The sequence below is a fragment of the Perca flavescens genome, chromosome 4 (assembly GCF_004354835.1).
Source record: "Perca flavescens isolate YP-PL-M2 chromosome 4, PFLA_1.0, whole genome shotgun sequence".
NCBI lineage: Eukaryota > Metazoa > Chordata > Actinopteri > Perciformes > Percidae > Perca > Perca flavescens.
Genome location: NC_041334.1, coordinates 12,614,285 through 12,633,135, shown reverse-complemented (window position 1 = coordinate 12,633,135; position 18,851 = coordinate 12,614,285). Strand labels below are relative to the sequence as shown.

The window sequence follows — 18,851 nt, the reverse complement described above, 5'->3', positions numbered from 1 at the left end:
TGGCCGAGCTGAGTAGTGGGCAGGTGTTCCTAAACTGAACAAAACTTAATGCTGATATTCTTCCCTTTCAGTTCAGGACGCTCAATGGTGTTTTAAGTACCCAACGTCGACTTCAAGGCAGCGCTGCGACTGTCGACTTCAAGACACCTAACCTTAACCCTAACCCTAACCCTAACCATTGCCTAATCCTAGTGCCTTCAAGGCAGCGCTGCCTGGAAGACGACATCGGGGGCTTAAAACACAAAACACCGTTCAGGACACACAGTATCCTCTTCCTTTTTTAAAGAGAAAATACACAATATAACAGAATTCTTGTTGTATATAATTGGTTCTGGGTAGAAGTAAAAGTATCTGTAAATCTGAGATAAGTAGCGTATCAATATTCCAACAGATGACACCATCAGGTTTTAGGTTTGGTCCGCCGATGAGTTTGATTTGAGGTGTGAATCAGACACATGTCCATATCCCAGTAAGACTGGCATGGCTGCTATAGTACATTCCCAGTCTGTCCATCATTCACTGTCTGTGTGCCACACTACTAAAACACTTTGGTAAACATGCATTGTCTTTAAATTTGTTTTATCCAGTGGTGAGTAAATTTACTCAAGTACCTTACTTGCGTGCAGTTTTGATGTACTTATACTTCCACTTTACACTTCAGAGGGAAACTTTTTGTTTTACACCTTCAGTTTCTAATTACTTTACAGGTTAAAATTTACATGGAACACATTTAATCAAGAAATAAAAGATAATGATTTTTTATAGATTTTTTTTTTTTATAGAACTACCCAACAGTATACAAAGTGGTTACAATTAACTCCTCCTAACCAGCTGCTACTTTTAAATACCGCTTACACATAAACACATTATTATTACGCATCAATAATAATAATAATCTGATTTATACGAAAACTAGAGGAGCACTCACGCAGGACTCCGCCAAGGCATGCCCAATCTCACAATGTTAGTGCAGTGTGAATTTTCCCAATTACTCCGACACCACATAAATGCAGCATATTCGCCCTATCTCGCAATGTTAACTAAAGTGAAAAACAATTTGCGTACACGCCCTGTAATTCGGAGCTACTCCAAAATGTAATGGGTTCTTCCTTGGCCCATGCCAAGTAAGGGCCATGTAATCCTGCTGACAAACAAACATAACCTCCTTGGTGAAGGTAATAGAACACTCTTAATCACTGGTTTTATCAACAAAATGACTTGAGTACTACTACTGCTGCTGCTATTGTTGCTGCTACGACTTAGATTTAAGTTTCCTGAAAATGTCTTTCAGTCTGTTCGACATGACATATGAGCGTCAACTTCAGCATTTGTTTGAATACACATATGGATTTAGAATCACATTTCCCTGCTGGGGATCAATAAAGGTGTATCTTATTTTAGCGTGCTTGTGTTTTCTTTTATCTATGTATGTATTGTTAGTATCTTGTAAGCTCATGACATGAGAAGAAAAGTTTTCATTCATTCACTAATAATGCTGCTGCCACCACATTGGTATTTTCACCTTCAGTGTTACCACTGCTGCTACTAACAGTATCAGTGGAAGTTTGAGTAGAAAGTGTTGGTTATTTAAAAACAGGGCTGTGCTGATACATACACTACTGTCTGGTGTCAGAAGAAGAGGTGTTGAGAATAAGTGGCATCGGATTGTAATAGAATGGTCTCCACTGCTCCCTTAGACTGCTGCTCCTGGTCGGTGTGATATCTCACAGAGGATGGAGGTGCACACCTCCTGCACTTCCTGTGCTGCTGTCTCCACCAGCAGCTGCCCCCATGGCTTCAGCAATGTTGGGACGACCAACTGCAGGTACACACCAGGTTACATAACCACAGTTCTCCAAATCGGTGCAGGATTGTTTACAAATACACACACGAACATTAGCTTCATAAATGTGTCATGAATGTATTATTAGTAGTAATGTTGTGTGAATGAAGCAGTTCCTACGCCTCATGTTCACTGTGTTCTGCAGTTACGTGGTGGAGATCGGTGGCAGGGAGATGGTGCTGGATGGATGTCAGCACATCTGTGTGAAGGGGTTCATGCAGCCACGATGCTGCCCACAGTCCTGGGGACCCCTTTGTCTCTGTAAGACACACACACACACACACGCACGCACGCACACACACACACACACACACACACACACACACACACACACACACACACACACACACACACACACACACACACACACATTTGGGTTTTAGACTGTTGGTCAGACAAAACAATATATTTGAGTACATTTGAAAAACATCTTTCTCTATTTTCTGACATTATATCGGTTAATCGAGACAACAATCACCATATTATTCCCTTTAAGGGTTAGGCTACTTTATTATAGTTAAGGCGGGACTGTTTGCTTTTTCTGTAGTTCTGATTGGTCCTTTCATTGACGCTTCACAGCACAGCTCTAATCTCCTGTCACAGGTAGAAAGAAGTAACGTTAGTTGTGCGGTCAGTTGTGTGTGTATGAAGAGAAGTTAACTTCTTTTTGTAAATAGAGGGTTAACTTGTTAACGACCAGTTTCTGAAAGAAGACGATGTATAGCTTGTTTATTACAAGTCAGTGTGTTAGCCATAGAAATACAGCACTACAACTACTGTGACTCACAGTGAAAAGTGAGGCAAAGAGTGACATTACTGTTCAGGTGTTACCAATGAAAGATTAACATGACAAAAGTAACTAGTTATAATACTGTAAGCACCATAGTCCAATAAAAGACACTCTCAACAAACAGCTTTCTTGCTATATCTACATCACTTCCTTGCAGGTGTTTCCCATCCTCCTCCTCCTCCTCCTTTCTCCTCCTGGCCCTCTCTAACCAATCAATAGGACAAATGACAATCATGTGACCGTGATACATAAACCTGCAAGATTGCTTGCCTTAAACAGAAGCAAATTGGAATCACAAAAACATTGAGTAGCATTCATTACTAATCACCTAATCTAATCTCTTCACCTGTCTGTCTGTCTGTCTGTCTGTCTGTCTGTCTGTCCCCTGTAGCCTGCCCCAGCTGGTCAGGAAAGACCTGTAACTTCCATGGAACCTGCCTGGATGGAGACCTTGGCAACGGGACCTGCGTCTGTGATGTCAGTATTCTGTATGACTGTGACTATCCTACCTGTTTGTCGAAGACTTCAGATATATAGCATTTATAGGGGACAGTGCCCTTAACTAACCATAGACAATAATGACCTCTGCTCATGGATGTTTTTTTGGTGTGTTTATTTAAAAAAAATCTCATTTAGGTTGTTGATGTCTTGGTATTAATATTGCAAAAATAATAATTGTAAATCGTATTTTTTCTTTAGGACGGCTTCTCGGGCTTTGCCTGTCAGGAGTGTAAGAATGAAAACATCTTTGGAGAAAAGTGTGATAAAGGTAGGCTCTCTCACATCTTGCCTCTCTCTCGAAAAAAAAGTGGTCATATAGGACAGCGTCAGTCAAAAACACCCAACTTGTTGTGTTAAGAATGTCCCACAGTTTGTTACTCTATACTCTACTCTGTCTGTGTGTCCATACAGAGTGTGACTGTGTCCATGGAGTGTGTAATCAAGGTCCAGAAGGTGATGGACAGTGTTTGTGTCAGCCACCGTACACAGGGAAGCGCTGTGACCAAGGTAAGACCATGACTTGCTGGATTATCCTGTATTAAATAATAACATAAACAATTTAAAGATATATCAGCCCACATTACTGCATGTCATTAGGATAAAACAGATTATACCATCCACGAATACTCAGTCAGACTGGGTATCCTTTTAAAAAAATAAATAATTTTTGTTTAATAATATTAAACAAAATAAAATGGTTTAAGACAGAAATAAAATAACCCTGGAACTATTTAAATTGTTTTTGCTGCATTTTGACACATATTGCAGTTTCAGTTTGTTATGACTGTCTGTATGATGTTAAATGAGCTGCTGTTGTGTCTGGGCCTTTGGCAGTGAGTACCAGGTGCAGCAACTGCAGCCCCTACTCATACTGTAAAGGAGAAGGAGATGCTGCCGACTGCGAATGTTTGCCCGGATACAGAAGGACGCCACAGGGCAAATGCGCAAGTAAACACACAACTCAACTGTGATCTCAGATTTTTCTGTTTTATTGGATCATAACTTATAGTTTAAGCTGTGGGTTTTTTGGTCTGTTGGTCCATCAGTCCAGTTTGTGTTAGCATGCTAATATTAGCAGTCAGCTCAAAGCAGAGCTGAGGCTGCTAACATAGTAACTAGTATAGTATACTAATAAAGTTCTTCTTAGCCTGATGAAAGTTGAGCTAAGTCTGAGAGTATAGAGCTGATATTAGCAAGCTGAGTCTAGGCTGTCCTAAAATGGCCACCATACAGCGTGCTAACTCGTTTGCTGTAGATAGCATCTTGACCTTTCCTCTGGCTCCATGCTCAGGGCAAACTTTACAAAAAACTGTGATTCATCAATATTTGATATCTGTCAACTTTTGATGGTGTCTCCAAAGTTCTGAGAGATTGTCTTTATATTTTTGTCTTGTGGAAACAGGATTCTGTATTTCATGTATGTTACATTCACCAATTATCTCTAGAAATACAGTAGATCTAGATCAGCACCAAAGCAGAACTACAACTAGAAAAAGGTTTCTCTCTTCGCTCCTATGACCTTGACCCAGAACAAATTCCTTTCTCTCACTGCCTGTTTACCTAGAAGCAGGAATTTTTCGTTTTGAGATTTCATAAATGTAGAGGCTAGTTTGAATTTAATTAGATCTTTGTTTTCCTGTTCAGGTATTTGCTCAACAAGGGACTGTGACGTCAACGCCCAGTGCTCCTCACAGGGGTCAAAGGTCAGCTGCGCCTGTAAGCCGGACTACGAGGGCGATGGCAAGATCTGCATACCCAAAAACCCTTGCTCCGTGAACAACGGAGGGTGTCCCATCAACTCCACCATCTGTGTCTTCAAAGGACCCAACAAGGTTAGGACGCCTCCAGAAGCAGGTCGGGAACAAGACTTTCTTGACTAGAACCAGGAGAGAATCGACACAGAGAGTTGATATCAGAACAAGTATAAACAAGCCAATATTAAAGGTCCAATATGTAATAATGACAGCTAGCGTATGAAATGGCTGCTGGAGTCCAAATTCAAAATACTGAAAAGAATCGTCTCCCCCAGCCTCTCCTCCCCAGCCAAGTTATTGGGAGTTGCCAGGTTGAGAATGCTAAACCCAACGTCACACAATGTCAATTTTAGCTTGATGCTAGTTTTGCATTGCCAGACATTACTCCACAGTGCAGCGGAGTTGCTAGATGCTGCTATGTTGACGGTTATAAAAGCCCGTGCTCTCCCGGAGCTCTGTACCCGGCTGACAGTCAGCTTTTATTGACTAACCGTAACAGCAACGGCCGCTAAAAAGGCCGCAACCTTGCCGAGCTTTGTGCCCGACTGACAACCACCTTTTCTCGTTTTAACATCACTGCAACATCCCCTAAAAAGACCACCACCTCACGGTCGTCTGTACCCAGGGCACAGTCACTGTCTGTCAGCTACTCCTGCTGAACAGAAGCAGGGGAACAATTTTGGCAGGGGGGAGATTGTCGGTACTACTACTTCCTGACCCATTACGCAGCTTGTCTATATACTGTACAGTCAGTACATTACACATTATGGTTGCATGCCAGTTTGTAAGAAAGTGGGAATCATCTTGCTGTCCAACATATCATAACCTTGAAGCTGGCGATGGTAACGTTAGCCACAATAACGTAACATAATGTTTCATACATCGCAAAACGACCTGTAGAGAACACTGTGTCCCAATCCAACAATTCAGGCTGCGGGGTGTTTTGCCAAAGTTAAATGGCATGTTTCCATTATGAAGAAGTCAAACTTGCGGTTTCTGGCATATGTCATGGATCCTACATTAGCAGTTAGCGTGTATTAGCATGGCCGCGTTAGCACCAGTCAGGATCACTTCACCGGCTGTGTCTAATTTTTTTTTGCTAACAACTAACTTGAGTACTCTATATAATTTAATGCGAGCACGTGAATGTTGAAATTAATGAAAATTACTATCCTTACATTAGCCGTAATACAAATGAATGAAGCTCAATGCTTACCTGTTTAGGAGGAAATTAGTCAACTCATTGTCCTTTTAGGCTCTAAGCTGTCTCCATCTTTTAAATGCATCTCCAATATTTACCCGTGTTTTACCTTGTCTCTGGTTATGCAACAGTTTAGAAAGATGGCAAGTTTAATTTTTTTTGGGCGGGTAGAATGAATCCATTGATCCTGATCGTTTGTTTGCTGCTTCCATGGCTGTACTACTTTGTGTTTTTACAGGTAGGCTATATCTGGCAATCCGGCTGTCAAAATAGGCAGTTGATACCAACACACAGGCCAAAACACAAACAGACATTCCGTCACGGAATGGAAATTTCAAAAAGAGAAAATACTGGCTAAAGCATTGTTGTCACAAAACATAGTATTTCAGCTTAGCATGTTTCCTTAATATCTGATGACACATTGTGGTGATTTCTTTGATTAAATACACTAAATATATTACATATTGCACCTTTAAGTCCAGAATCGAAACCAGAGCTAAATCTTGAATCTTTCTCTGTCTGTTTGTCTCGCAGTCCAGCTGCGAGTGTATGCATGGCCTGTCCCCTGTAGGTGGCAACGCTGAGTTTGGTTGTCAGCTGGTCTCTGCCTGCTCAGCAGACACCTGTGACCCCACAGCTGACTGTCAAACTAAACTGGATGGACAGGCCAGGTCAGACACACAAACACTTTGTCTGTCTTTTGCTCTCTAGAATTAGAGCTAGATCCAGATCTAGACACAAGACTAGAACTAGACAAGGACTACAACCAGAAATAGACCCAGAGCCAGTTTCTTTGTTTTTCTTTGTCTTTCTCTCTTGCTCTCCAACAAGGCTTCTCTCTTTCTCTCTGTTGCTCTCTAGAATTAGACATATACCTGTAACCAGATCTATAACCAAAATCCAAAATATATGGCACACATGCCGGATGTCAGGCAGTTATCTTGAAAATGCAATTCCGACTCAAGACTAGCCAATGTTAGACACTGTTAGTCTATCTTTAGCTTTTTGTCAGTTTGTCTGAATGTTGTTATTGTTGTAGTGTCATTAGTTTCCCCCTCTCTCTCAGGTGTGTGTGTGATGCGGGTCGGATTGGTGACGGATGGCGTTGCTATGGTAACCTGATGGAGCGGCTGATAGAGCTGGACAGGAGTGGAAGCCAGAGAGAAAATCTGACCGGAGCCGTTGCTATGTTTGGTAAAATAACCACAAATACACTGTAAAAAATGTTTGTTATACTTGGTAATATGATTAAAAACCAAATTATAATTTGTCTTTCTGGATTATATTTATGAAAGCACAATTGCAACCAAAACTGTATTCATTGAAAAAACAGTGACACCACAGAATTATGTCTTTAACATTATTTGTAAAATAGGACTACTTCTACTTGCCTCTACTCTACGACCTTTGACCTTTGGTATATGTGTGTGTTTTCAGAGAAAGGCTGTTCACTGCTGCTGAGTCACAATGGACCATTCACGGCTTTCATCCCCCTGCTGAAAACCCCTCTGACTGTAGGTCGTCTGTCTGTCTGTCTGTCTGTCTGTCTGTCTGTCTGTCTGAATGTTCTATAATGTCGACCCAAAAATTTAGCTAGATTTGTACCTAGGCCTCTGGAAGCATAAAACATAATGAAAAAGTGTCAGCAGGTAAAACAAAGAATGTCAGATGATAACAAAGTTTTTGCGCCTTTTCCCATCTCGATCTATTCACACGCACACACACACACACGCACACTAACACACAAAGAACAATAAAATGAAAAACAAGGAAAACTGATGCAAAAAAATTAATTCATGCAGTGCCTATAAAAGGAAAGCGAGACCATATGTATACAAAACCAGACAAAGCTACTGACCACATCAGGACCACACCAGAGGCTGCTGAGAGAGGCTCCACGTGGATATGGAGTGATCTCGGGTGCCTGATTAGTTCTGGGCAAGGCACAAAGTTAAAAGACCCAAAACACCCTTTGATCCCAGATTAAATCTCAGCTGTAGCTCAGAATAATTTGGGACTTTTATGTCTCTTTTTACTGTGAGTGAAATGCCAAGTGAAATGTATTTTGTTGTTGCATCAGTTGGACTTCGTTTGGAGTTCCCTTCATTCACAGTTTGCAGCTTTGTTTAATCTCCCAGTTTTGAGACTTTAAAACATTTGAGCTTTATATATTTTGGAAAAGAGAGAGTGCAGCAACTAGAAGGTAGAAAATGAGCAATAAATAGATTCCAGTGTATTGATCTACTCAACTACACTGTCTCTACAGGGCGTAAATGAGGAGCTGGTGTGTAAAAACCACCTGATCCTGGGTCAGTACCTCTACAAGGATTTGGAGGGACGTGACTTCAACCTGTACGGAGGAGCCACGTTGAGGAGCAAAGACAACAAGGTAACACAACTCTTTGAACTAGATAACTTAATGACATAAAACTGAAACTGTTTCTTCCTCACATACAGTATATAATGTAAAAATTGACAATGATTTGAAGTTTGGAGTTCAGAGGACATTGTTTAGTTTTAATGTACTGATGTGACTGCAAATGCTTCTTGTCTTTGACCTGCCTCTTAAAAAGTTAAAACCGTAGTATGAATGTTTAGCAGTCAGCGCAGGCAAACTGTAGATGAAAGAAAGTTTCCAGTGATCCTGATGATGGAAAAGTCATCATGAGGTACAGTATACATGTTCAAACTGCCTAGATAGTTGAAGATGATCACAAGGACACAACACACAATCAATGAAAACGGTTATTTTTTAACTTCATTTTATTGGTCCCATAATCAGCATAATCCAAAGAAAAATTGGTCAGATTCATAATTTTGTTGAAGTCAATTGTATTTGTATAGCACAAAACCACTAACCCCATCATTTCACAAGTGTAAGACAGTATTTTAAGTTCTAAAATTAAAACATTCACAGTTTGTCTTATTTTGGAAAACATAAAAAAGGACTTTGTTTGAAAAACATGTTTTAATGATTTAAAGAGTATATATGAATAGAACATTTCCATTCAAATACAAATTTCCCATTTACATTATTTATTTAACGGTATCATATACAGTGCTTTCCTCAAAAACGATGTATAGACTAATACAAAAGTAATCCCTCTCAATCATCACATATGTGGCCATGGTCGGGACACTTCTGAACGTCAACAAAGAGCCTTTGGACCCCACGTGGATGTGTAACCCCCAGCCAAAAACAGCGTTCTAATTTTCCAACCACCATTTGCCCTTTGTGTCTCATGCTGACGCAAAACCTTAACTTGACACAGACACAGAGAAACAGACAGGATGAAGCTCTGCATTCACTCATAATCCAACAATGCTGCAATAATGCCAATAATTGCTGCGAGACAAGAAAAGAGACGTACTGTATATTCCTCTGATTAACTCATCATATGTAAATATAACCTGGGGGTAGGGCTGGGCGATATGGAGAAAATCAGATATCACGATATTCTTGATCAAATACCTAAATATTGATATTGCGGCGATATTCTAGGGTTGACAATTGGTGCTTTAACAAAATATCTTCACACTTAGATTTTAGATAAATAATCATCAGTAATGTAGATATAATGTCTAAGTGGATAAAGGCAAATAATAGAACAGCTACAACAGTCTGGTAAGTTCAGAAAAGTACATCACTTTACTGTAATGCAGCCTTTAAAACCAGGAAAATACAACACTTACAGTACAGGCCAAAAGTTTGGACACACCTTCTCATTCAATGCGTTTTCTTTATTTTCATGACTATTTACATTGTAGATTCTCACTGAAGGCATCAAAACTATGTATAATAATTATAATATAATAATTATAATACATACATATAATAATTTCTTTGTGATTTTTGCAAAAATGATATGTCACATTGCTACCAAAAGTCATAGCACACCATTCCCTATACTGTATATCCTGCCATCCTAGTATTTGTATAAGCTTAGTAATATGTGCCGTGACAAACAAGCACACATCTTGTGAAAATAAAATCAATGAGCTTCATCACATTGATCCAATAACCCTTTAAATCCAACATTGCCCTAATATGCAACAGTGTACCCAGTGACCTAATACAACCAGAGATATTAATAAAAGACACCTTGGTCAAAAAAGAAAATCTGTGACAGTTGACGGACTTCGTCTCACGGTACATATTGTCATATTGGTCACCCTATCATATTATCTCTAACTGTGATTCACCTTCACTGATAAAATCTTCAGTGGAAGGGGATTCTCAGTGTAAATGTACGGAAACAGGGTGCCAGTAAAAGTGTGTGTGAAGGTGTGTAAGTGTGTGTTAGTATCAAGATTAAAGAAAGACAGCTTTCCTTTGTCAAAGTCGAGATGAACGCTGATCCTCCGGAGCTGCTTCTTCACCGGCAGCTCTTCCTCTGGATCTGACGTGGAGAACGCTGTGAATTTACCGTTAGAGAACAAAATTCTCCACAATCCAGACTGAGGGCATCCGTTCATCTCGATGAACTCGCCCAACATGCCCAGTTCCCAGTCCTTGTTGTCTCCAACCTCCACGCTCCAGCTGTGAGTCCCTGAGTTAAAGCCTTCCGAGCCCAGGACGGAGCAGGAGAATTTGATCCTCTCCGGGTTTTTTGGAAGCCCTCGTCGCTCTCCAGATCTCACACTGGTCAGATCTCCAGACACGACAAGTTCTGGGTCAGCAGTGTTAGGATCCAGAATCACAGGAGTGTAGGAGACCCTCTCCTCCATCTTGTTCCAGATGTTGAAGCTCAGGTTGCCCAGATGTTTGGCCACGTCTATCAGAGCTCCTGAGATCAGCTGTGGATCATCCAACAGGGGCCGCTGCTGGACTCTCTCCACTGCAGCCTTGTAGTTCTGCAGGAAAGAGACGTCTTCAGCTCTCAGCCTCTCCTCTGTGGCTCTGACTGTGTCTGAAAGAGCTGCTATCTCTCTGCTCAGAGCCTCAATCTCTTCCTTCATCCTCTGACTCTTCTGCTCCTCTTCCTCCCTCAGAGCACAGATCCTGGCCTCCTCTTCCTCTTGTAGAAACTGGTGAAGCTTCTTAAACTGCTCCCTAATCTGCTTCTCTGTGTCTCCGGCCTGGACCTTAATGTACTCTGCTGTTTGATCACAGTTTCCTTTAACTTCTTTAAAGAGCTTCAGTTTCTCCCGTAAGGGCTTCAGGGATTTCTGGAGCTCTTCTTTGTGATCCTGTGCAGCTTCATCGATGGGTCTGAATCTGTGGTTATGGTGAGTTTTTGAATCTCTGCAGATGACACACACTGGCTGCTGATGGTCCAGACAGAAGAGTTTGAGTTTCTCAGAGTGCTGACTGCAGAGAGTCTCAGACCCTGCTGAACCTCTCTTTCTTTCTTTCTTCAAAAGGAAGGTCTCATACAGGTTCTTTAATGCAAGATTGCGAGGCGGATCGCTCTTTGAGGATCTTCTCTTACAGCATGGACACTCATGTATTTGTTTCCCCCTCCACCATTTCTGCAGACAATCTCTACAGAAGCTGTGGCTACATGACAGAACAACAGGGTTTTTGAAGATGTCATGGCAGACAGGACAGGAAAGATCCTCCTCTGGTCTGGAAGACATTTTGTCTCAGAGTGAAGCTGAAAACAGCAAGCAGATTGGAACGTTAGTCAGTCTAGAATTTTACTTTCACTTTGAGTTGTGCCTCGCCCAGGCAAATATATGGAATTAGTAGCAGGTTGAAGTGCAAGTATTCAGTTTACCAGTAATTCCAATGTTCCCAGTGTTCCCACCTGCAGCTGTTAGCTCTCAGTGGACATGATACTTTTGGTGCTAAGATATTAATATTACTGTCCGCCTGTCTGTCTCAGTGTGCGTCTCCTCTCAGGAACACAAAATGATAAGCTGTTTCCTGATTGTCTGTGTTGAGTCAGGGAGGGGTGGAGCTTTGTCAAGCCTTTTCTCCTGACTGAAAAAAAAACCCCAGCTAGAAACCCCCTAAGTGGGCCCCCTTCTAGCAGCTAAAAGGGGGCCCATTTAGGGGGGTTTAGGGGCAGCGGGTGGTGCACTGTATAGTTTAGTATAGTATAGGGCCTTCATGGGTTTATTGTTTAAAGGGGTTTATAGTTCTCCTTGCAAAACGTGCCAATATGTGTGGCCATTGGGGGCCTCTTTTTCTGGGGGGCCCCAAGCATTTTTCTGGTTTGCTTCTTCTGATGGTGGGTCCCTGTTGTTGGGGAACAAAAGCGTTCATTAAAAAAAGTTGGTTTATTTCATTTTATTTATTTCATTTATTAGGATCCCCATTAGCTTTAGCCGAAAGCAGCAGCTATTCTTCCTGGGGTCCACGCCAAACACAACAACAACAACAACAACAACAACAAAAACGCACAAAACACAATACAACACAGGACCCATCTTTAGTCAGTGAAAATCTTGGCGCTTCCTGTGAGGATGACACACAAAAGCTTTTACACTAAAATATGTTTATTTTAAATAATTTTTCACGATTTGTTTGTAGTAATATTTGTCTTTTGGTAAAACAGAGCCTCTGGCGACTGTCAGTCTGCAGAGCCCTGGGGTCCGTTCCAGGTAGAAGGTGTAGCATCTGGACTTATAACGGACCTTTTATAAACTTTGTCTTAAGTTTTTGGTAACAAAGAAACTCGTATGAACTTTAGCCTACATTCGCTGGACACTTCTCTGGAAACATCTGGAAAGAATTAGGGATGCCCTTGTTGGCTTGGTTCCAAAAGGATGATAGCCATTGGTCAAAGTATTGTTTCCTCCCCCATCTATGTTACACACATTATAGAATATATACCATGTTAAAACAAAGAAAGTCAGAGGACCACTGGAGAATTGTGTGAATTTTTAATCACAGTAAATATTACTGGTGAAAACTGGAATTGTATTATAATTTCATTCAGGTGCAATCCTGTGGGCGAAAAAGTAAACTATACTAATCCCATTCTGATGCTGCAGCACCATGATCATTAACAGAACTATAATGTATAATCATTTATTTCTTTTTAATGGCTCTCACTGGTTTGTGTCCAGGGAACACTACAAAAATGCTTAAAAAACGTTTCAGAGCGAGTCACAGTTATAAAGAAAACTGCCGTTTGCAAAAAACGTAATGGACACAAAGAATCTGCTGGGATGTTAAAGCCTGTCCACGATGGTGGATGTTAGTGATATGAGGACGGATCTACATATCTAATGGACTGTGATAAAAATACCTCTCAAATCGGTTATGTTGAAATGAAAATACATCTAGGCCTATAGTCGGGACTCAATACTTATTTCTTATTTTCCAATGTTTAAGAAATCAGATAATTGCAGAAAGTCTCAATAACCAGGTCACTTAAGTACACATAAACACACTGCTTATCTCTGTCTGGTTGATGTAGATGTTCATCCTGATGGACAACCCCAGCAGACTGTACACCGTCATCCAGGAAGACCTGCCAGCAGCCAATGGGATCATCCACATCATTGACCGGCCAATTACAAACACACTTTCTGATAGGCCTCTTCGTGATGAGCAGGTGAGTTAAAGGGTCACTTTACCAAAACCTCCACACTGAGGTTAACAAGGTGCCTTAAGTGAGCTAGAGTTGTCGCTAACTTGGGGGCTAACACCCGTCACTTTAATCAGCAGGTGGCAAGCAAGACACTGGAACTCTGCTTAGGTCTGGAGAAGCTGTACTGTAGCATTTATTCACCGAGAAATAGCCTAAACTGTACACACACTGCACTGCTACATTTACAGCTGTAATGTTACTGCTAACTTCTCTCTCTCTCTCTCTCTCTCTCTCTCTCTCTCTCTGTCTCTCTCTCTCTCTCTCAATCTTGACACACACAACTTACACATAAGTTATTCCTTCAAGGAGTTTGCTACTTGTATAACACAGTTTTTAATATTCACATCTTTAAAAGAAATTACCCAATGAGGTGGAAAACCTAAACATGTTATTTGTATGTCCAGTTAAATGTATACCAGAGGATTCCCTGCTAACTGCATTAGGGTTATTAAAAAATCATTTGATTATCTTCTTCTTGTGCCCAGTTTGCTGATAAGACTATCGGAGAGATTCTGACTAAGGATGAAAAATACAACCGCTTCCTGTCTCTGGTTGATGTGAGTATTTAGTTCTGGCCAATAACATACAGATGTTTGGTTTTATCCCCACATGAGAAGAAATCAGTTGAATGTTATTGATCAGTAAGATGAAGCAGTCCTGATTCTCCTCTCCTGAACAGTGATTGTCAAGTCATAGCTTAGCAAGCACAACTAGTCACAGCTGGTCCATCAGTCTTTCAACTTCTTCACATGTTGAAGCAGGCTGCACGGTGTAGTAACGGAGATAGGCAGCATTTAAAGCATTTTGAAGTTCATATCTTTAAAAAAACAAAACAGAAACATAATAGCGTAAGTGCAAACGTGCAAGGAATTAGTTCATCTGCTAACGTTAACATGCCTAACATAAATGACATAAATGACTGCAACATTATAAAATGTGAAAAAAGTGAAGGGGTCGGAATACTTAATTAAAGTGCTCTTTTTTAAAGTGTCACCTTTTCTGGGATTTGGGGTATTATTTTGTGTCTCTGATGCTTCCACATGCATACAAACTTTGAAAAAAAATTCATCCATGCTGTTTTGAGTGAGATACGGGTTTCTGAATGTGTCCTGCCTTCAGTCTCTGGGTGAGCTGGTCAAAATCTGCACGGCTTTCTACGTCACTAGCCGAAACGAGCTGGCTAACCTCAACCTCGTTCTCAATGGCAAAGCACTGCTACCACACACACAAATTCCCCATAATCTACAAAAGAACTACTTACATGTGCATCCTCGTTTAGAAGTCTCCCAGCGAATCCCGCCTTATAACTGACTGAAGTTGGAGAAACAGCCTTTCTTTTACTGTCTATGGAGCTAGCTGACATGATCTACAATCTGAGCTACTGCGCAACTGCGCATGTGCGAGTGCAATCAAAGATAGTACAGAAGAAAAGATGTCTCACTCTGTAGCTAAAACAGAGACCTGAACACAAGGTGAAAAGAGGATCTGCAGCAGTGAGAGAGCTGTGCAGTACAACAAAAATATGGTGTTTTTTGAAAATTAAACCATGTAAACCTATACAATTATGAACCTGAAAATGAGCATAATATGGGCGCTTTAATGCACTGTATAAGCACTGTATGTAGTAACTAAGGGGAGGCAGTGCTTAGCAAACAGTCAACTGCCAGACAAGTTGGAACCAGTAGGCTACTTAATAGGAATTATTACTTAACCCTCGGCTCTGATCAGAGACGATGTGTGTGTGTGTGTATGTGTGTGTGTGTGTGTGTGTGTTTGTAGAACTGTGGGTCACCACCCCCCTTGCATGGTCCAGGGCCCCTGACTGTGTTCGTCCCCACCAACCAGGCTGTGGACAAATCCAGAGACGGCAGCATCTTGTACATGCTTAATGACGTAGGTGTACATAGTACTTATCTCATCATTTGTTTAGTGTATTTGTAATTAGTGCAGATAACATACAGGTCACTTTAAATGATAAAGAAGATAAAAACCGTTAACTCTTTAACTTCCTGATGCTGTCTGTGCCTCTCAACCCCAAAACCATTGGTTCCTATTGAAGATGTAAATCTCAAGAAATGGCTCACCAATATTTAGTTTTCTTTAAAAAAAAAAAAAAAAAAAGCTTAGTAATTTCCAAACATAATCATAATGTCAGCAACCACCCCAGCTACCAATTGTTAGCATTTTTTAAGCTATCATTATGCTTATGTGAGGATTATCAGAATTTTTTAATGATATTCTGCTCTTTTTTACAAGGCCAAACATAAACTTCAGGAACTCCTCAGACACCATGTTTTCTCCCGGGCTGTGGTAAGACACACACACACACACACACACACTCCCTCCATCAACTTATCCATCCATCAGTTTTCCCTTCCAACTTCTTTCTTTTCTTTTTGTCTTTTTTACTCTGCTTGTAAAGAAGGCATAGAAAGAAATGCTTTTCTGTCCAACCCGTTGGTCCAGAGCAAGATATCTCATAATCTACACGTATTATTTTTTGTAGGCAAATTGTCCTATTTCCTGATTACGTTCCTGCTCTTCAGAGCATAAACCCTTTAGACGTAATGCCCCCATGAACTTTCCTTTAATGCCATCAGGACAAACTTTACATTTTTAGTTCTGCTACTAAAAATATAGTTTTTTCTGTCCAACATGAAAGTTTTTGTTGATGATTATTTTTTCTGTCTGTAGCTGACAGTCGACGAGTTGGCTACTCTCTCTCAGATTCAGACGATGGCCAATCAGATTGTCACCATCACTGTGTCCAATGATGTAAGTGTCCCTGATTGGTTCTTCACAGGGTCTCTCATAATGTGACTTGTTTCCTGACTAATTTACTGAAACATTAGCAGTTTCCATTAACACTAAGCCCCCCCTTCTTCTCATTCCAGGGTGAGATCCTTCTGGGCGAGAAGGGCGTCCGTCTGGCGAGCACCAACATTGTGGCGTCCAATGGGATCATCCATATGATTGAGGGGCTTCTGTACCCGCCATCCATCCTCCCCATCCTGCCTCATCGCTGTGATGTCATCGAGAGCAAGATCACCGTGGTGAGCAGCGGGAGGCAGAGAGTCAAATCAAACTCTGACAACAAACAAACTGTAACACACACAGACTCTGAATCAAACTCAGTGAGAGCTGCAGAGTTAACAGGCCAATATTAAGATTTGTCTAGTCTTTATCGACGACGTTTCATTTCCGGGATTGTTCAGGTACCACCGGAAAATCCGCCAAATGTCCCTAATTTTGGACCGGATGTCTGTTACCTTCCGCTTTCTTTGTGTTGGCATTTTATGAGGCATTTTATGAGGATTTATGAGAACTATGGTTAACTGCTCCTCAGATCTCTGCAGGGTAAATCCAGACAGCCAGCTAGACTATCTGTCAAATCTGAGTTTTCTGTTGCACAACTAAAACAACTTTTGAATGTACACGTTCCACCAAAACAAGTTCCTTCCTGAGGCTATTTTGCAGAGGCACCGTTGCTCCACCTGGCACTTAGCGCCTCCCAAGACGATTGTGATTGGTTTGAAGAAATGCTGATAAACCAGAGCACGTTTTCCTCCCATCTCAGAATGCTGTGTGGGCTAGCCAGACCCTCCTTTGCTGCGCTGTGGAGGAAGGTCTGGCAATGAGAGACTAAAATCTGTCCAACATATAGCTAACTAGCTCACAGTGACTAACGTTTACATTTTTTATTTATTAAGTTTTACACACACAGATTAGGCTTTGTTTTGCCTAGTTCAGCTAAATTTCATTTGATGAAATGGTATTAGGGTGCTTGTGATAATTTTTCCACCATTTTGCCGTTTTCACCTGCTGAAAAATGATCGGCTTCATTCTAATGCCTCTGCCCCCTCTCCTCCAATTAGAACATGCATTTTGAATACGTGTGGTCCACCATGTTTCCTTCTTCAAACTTGCCGGGGCCGGGATGCTACGATACCCATTAGCAGCATTAGCAGCACCTGTGAGTTTATCATGTGACAGCGAAAACGCAAAAGGTGGAGCAGTATGTCCTGTATGTCCCTTACCGGCTAACGTATTTCAAGATGGCGCATGAATATGGAGCGTCTACCCCAATTAATGCAAATTTAAATGTAAAATTTCAAGCCAATAGGAATACTTGGAATTGATGGTGGAGGTAAATATTCATGAAAATGGACAAGTTTGTGAACGGGCAACACAGATTTTGATAATGAACAACTAAAAACGTTACACACTGGGACTTTAATGTGACACCATTCAAAAACAAATTGGTGGATATAACTTTTCATGATGTAAGGCTGGATTTTGGTTTCACCTAAACTTGTACTAATAAACAGAATACTAGTGGCACTTCTTAGGAAAAAACACTGTTTATTTTGCTTCTTGCTCAGCCACGCAACATAACGGGAGGCTTTGAGGGACTGAACTCCTTTACCAGCACCATAGTCTAACTAATTACTCATAAGTATGTCACACTGTTACCGAAGTGTTGACTGTTGTCTAGACACAGCTTGCAATCATTTCAGACATAACAGAAAAAATATTTAATACAATTCATGTGTTGGATGGACAAAAAAACCCATTATAAACCAAATAAAAATGGGCTTTTAAAAAGTGTGCACATCTGTCAAGGGTTGTAACTCTAATCCATCTACCAGGTACGTCTAACTGACTACTTTAACATGTCAGCAGTGAAAGCAATAGTTGTCTTAGACAAATTAGACTAATCAGTATCACCAGATTTACAATCAATCACACAGAGAGAATAAACAGGCCGATAGAAGCTTAAAGCTAACAGCAATGCTAACAGTAATGCTAACAGTAAACGTTTTAATTTCTTTTTGTGTGTTTTCAGAGTCCATGTGTTCACTGCAGTTACCTCTATGAGACCGAATGTCCTGATGGAACCACTGAAATGGTATGAACACATCATTATCACGGCAACATTTCTATTCTATTCTGTTCTTTTCTACAGAGCCCCCAGAGGGGGCCATACAGTAGAAAATAAAATATTGATGTGGAAGTCTGTGCAAACGGATTGATACATCGCAAGTCAGTTTGACAATCCATGAGCAGAGATTAATTAACTGTAAGGTAAAAAAATATATGGATGAGCTTTCAGTAAAGTTGTGTTCATGTAAACAATAACACTTGTGATGTGACCTTTGATGTATTTTATTATTTATATCCACTGAATGAAAGCACAGATTATAATTGGTGTCAGAAA

At 40.8% G+C, this 18,851-nt stretch overlaps 2 protein-coding genes across 7 annotated transcripts in view; one reads left to right on the top strand and one right to left on the bottom strand.

Moving 5' to 3' along the window:
* stab1 (stabilin 1) overlaps positions 1-18,851 on the top strand; it is a 116,471-nt gene that overhangs the window by 9,465 nt on the left and 88,155 nt on the right. For all 6 annotated transcript variants that reach the window (XM_028574840.1, XM_028574839.1, XM_028574841.1 and 3 more), the window contains 18 exons: positions 1,698-1,825; positions 1,989-2,104; positions 3,025-3,110; positions 3,333-3,402; positions 3,546-3,641; positions 3,969-4,082; positions 4,779-4,966; positions 6,624-6,760; positions 7,156-7,283; positions 7,527-7,603; positions 8,356-8,478; positions 13,460-13,597; positions 14,119-14,190; positions 15,413-15,526; positions 15,890-15,943; positions 16,328-16,408; positions 16,528-16,686; positions 18,480-18,542. In XM_028574840.1, the coding sequence (XP_028430641.1) occupies positions 1,698-1,825; positions 1,989-2,104; positions 3,025-3,110; positions 3,333-3,402; positions 3,546-3,641; positions 3,969-4,082; positions 4,779-4,966; positions 6,624-6,760; positions 7,156-7,283; positions 7,527-7,603; positions 8,356-8,478; positions 13,460-13,597; positions 14,119-14,190; positions 15,413-15,526; positions 15,890-15,943; positions 16,328-16,408; positions 16,528-16,686; positions 18,480-18,542 (1,944 nt within the window). The remainder of the gene's footprint in view (positions 1-1,697; positions 1,826-1,988; positions 2,105-3,024; positions 3,111-3,332; positions 3,403-3,545; positions 3,642-3,968; positions 4,083-4,778; positions 4,967-6,623; positions 6,761-7,155; positions 7,284-7,526; positions 7,604-8,355; positions 8,479-13,459; positions 13,598-14,118; positions 14,191-15,412; positions 15,527-15,889; positions 15,944-16,327; positions 16,409-16,527; positions 16,687-18,479; positions 18,543-18,851) is intronic.
* Positions 9,942-11,927, bottom strand: LOC114553600 (nuclear factor 7, ovary-like). The gene is made up of 2 exons (XM_028574843.1): positions 11,810-11,927; positions 9,942-11,686 (listed from the first exon to the last, which is right to left on the bottom strand). Exon 2 carries the CDS (start codon positions 11,667-11,669, stop codon positions 10,278-10,280), a length of 1,392 nt encoding a protein of 463 aa, XP_028430644.1. The 5' UTR covers positions 11,670-11,686; positions 11,810-11,927; the 3' UTR covers positions 9,942-10,277.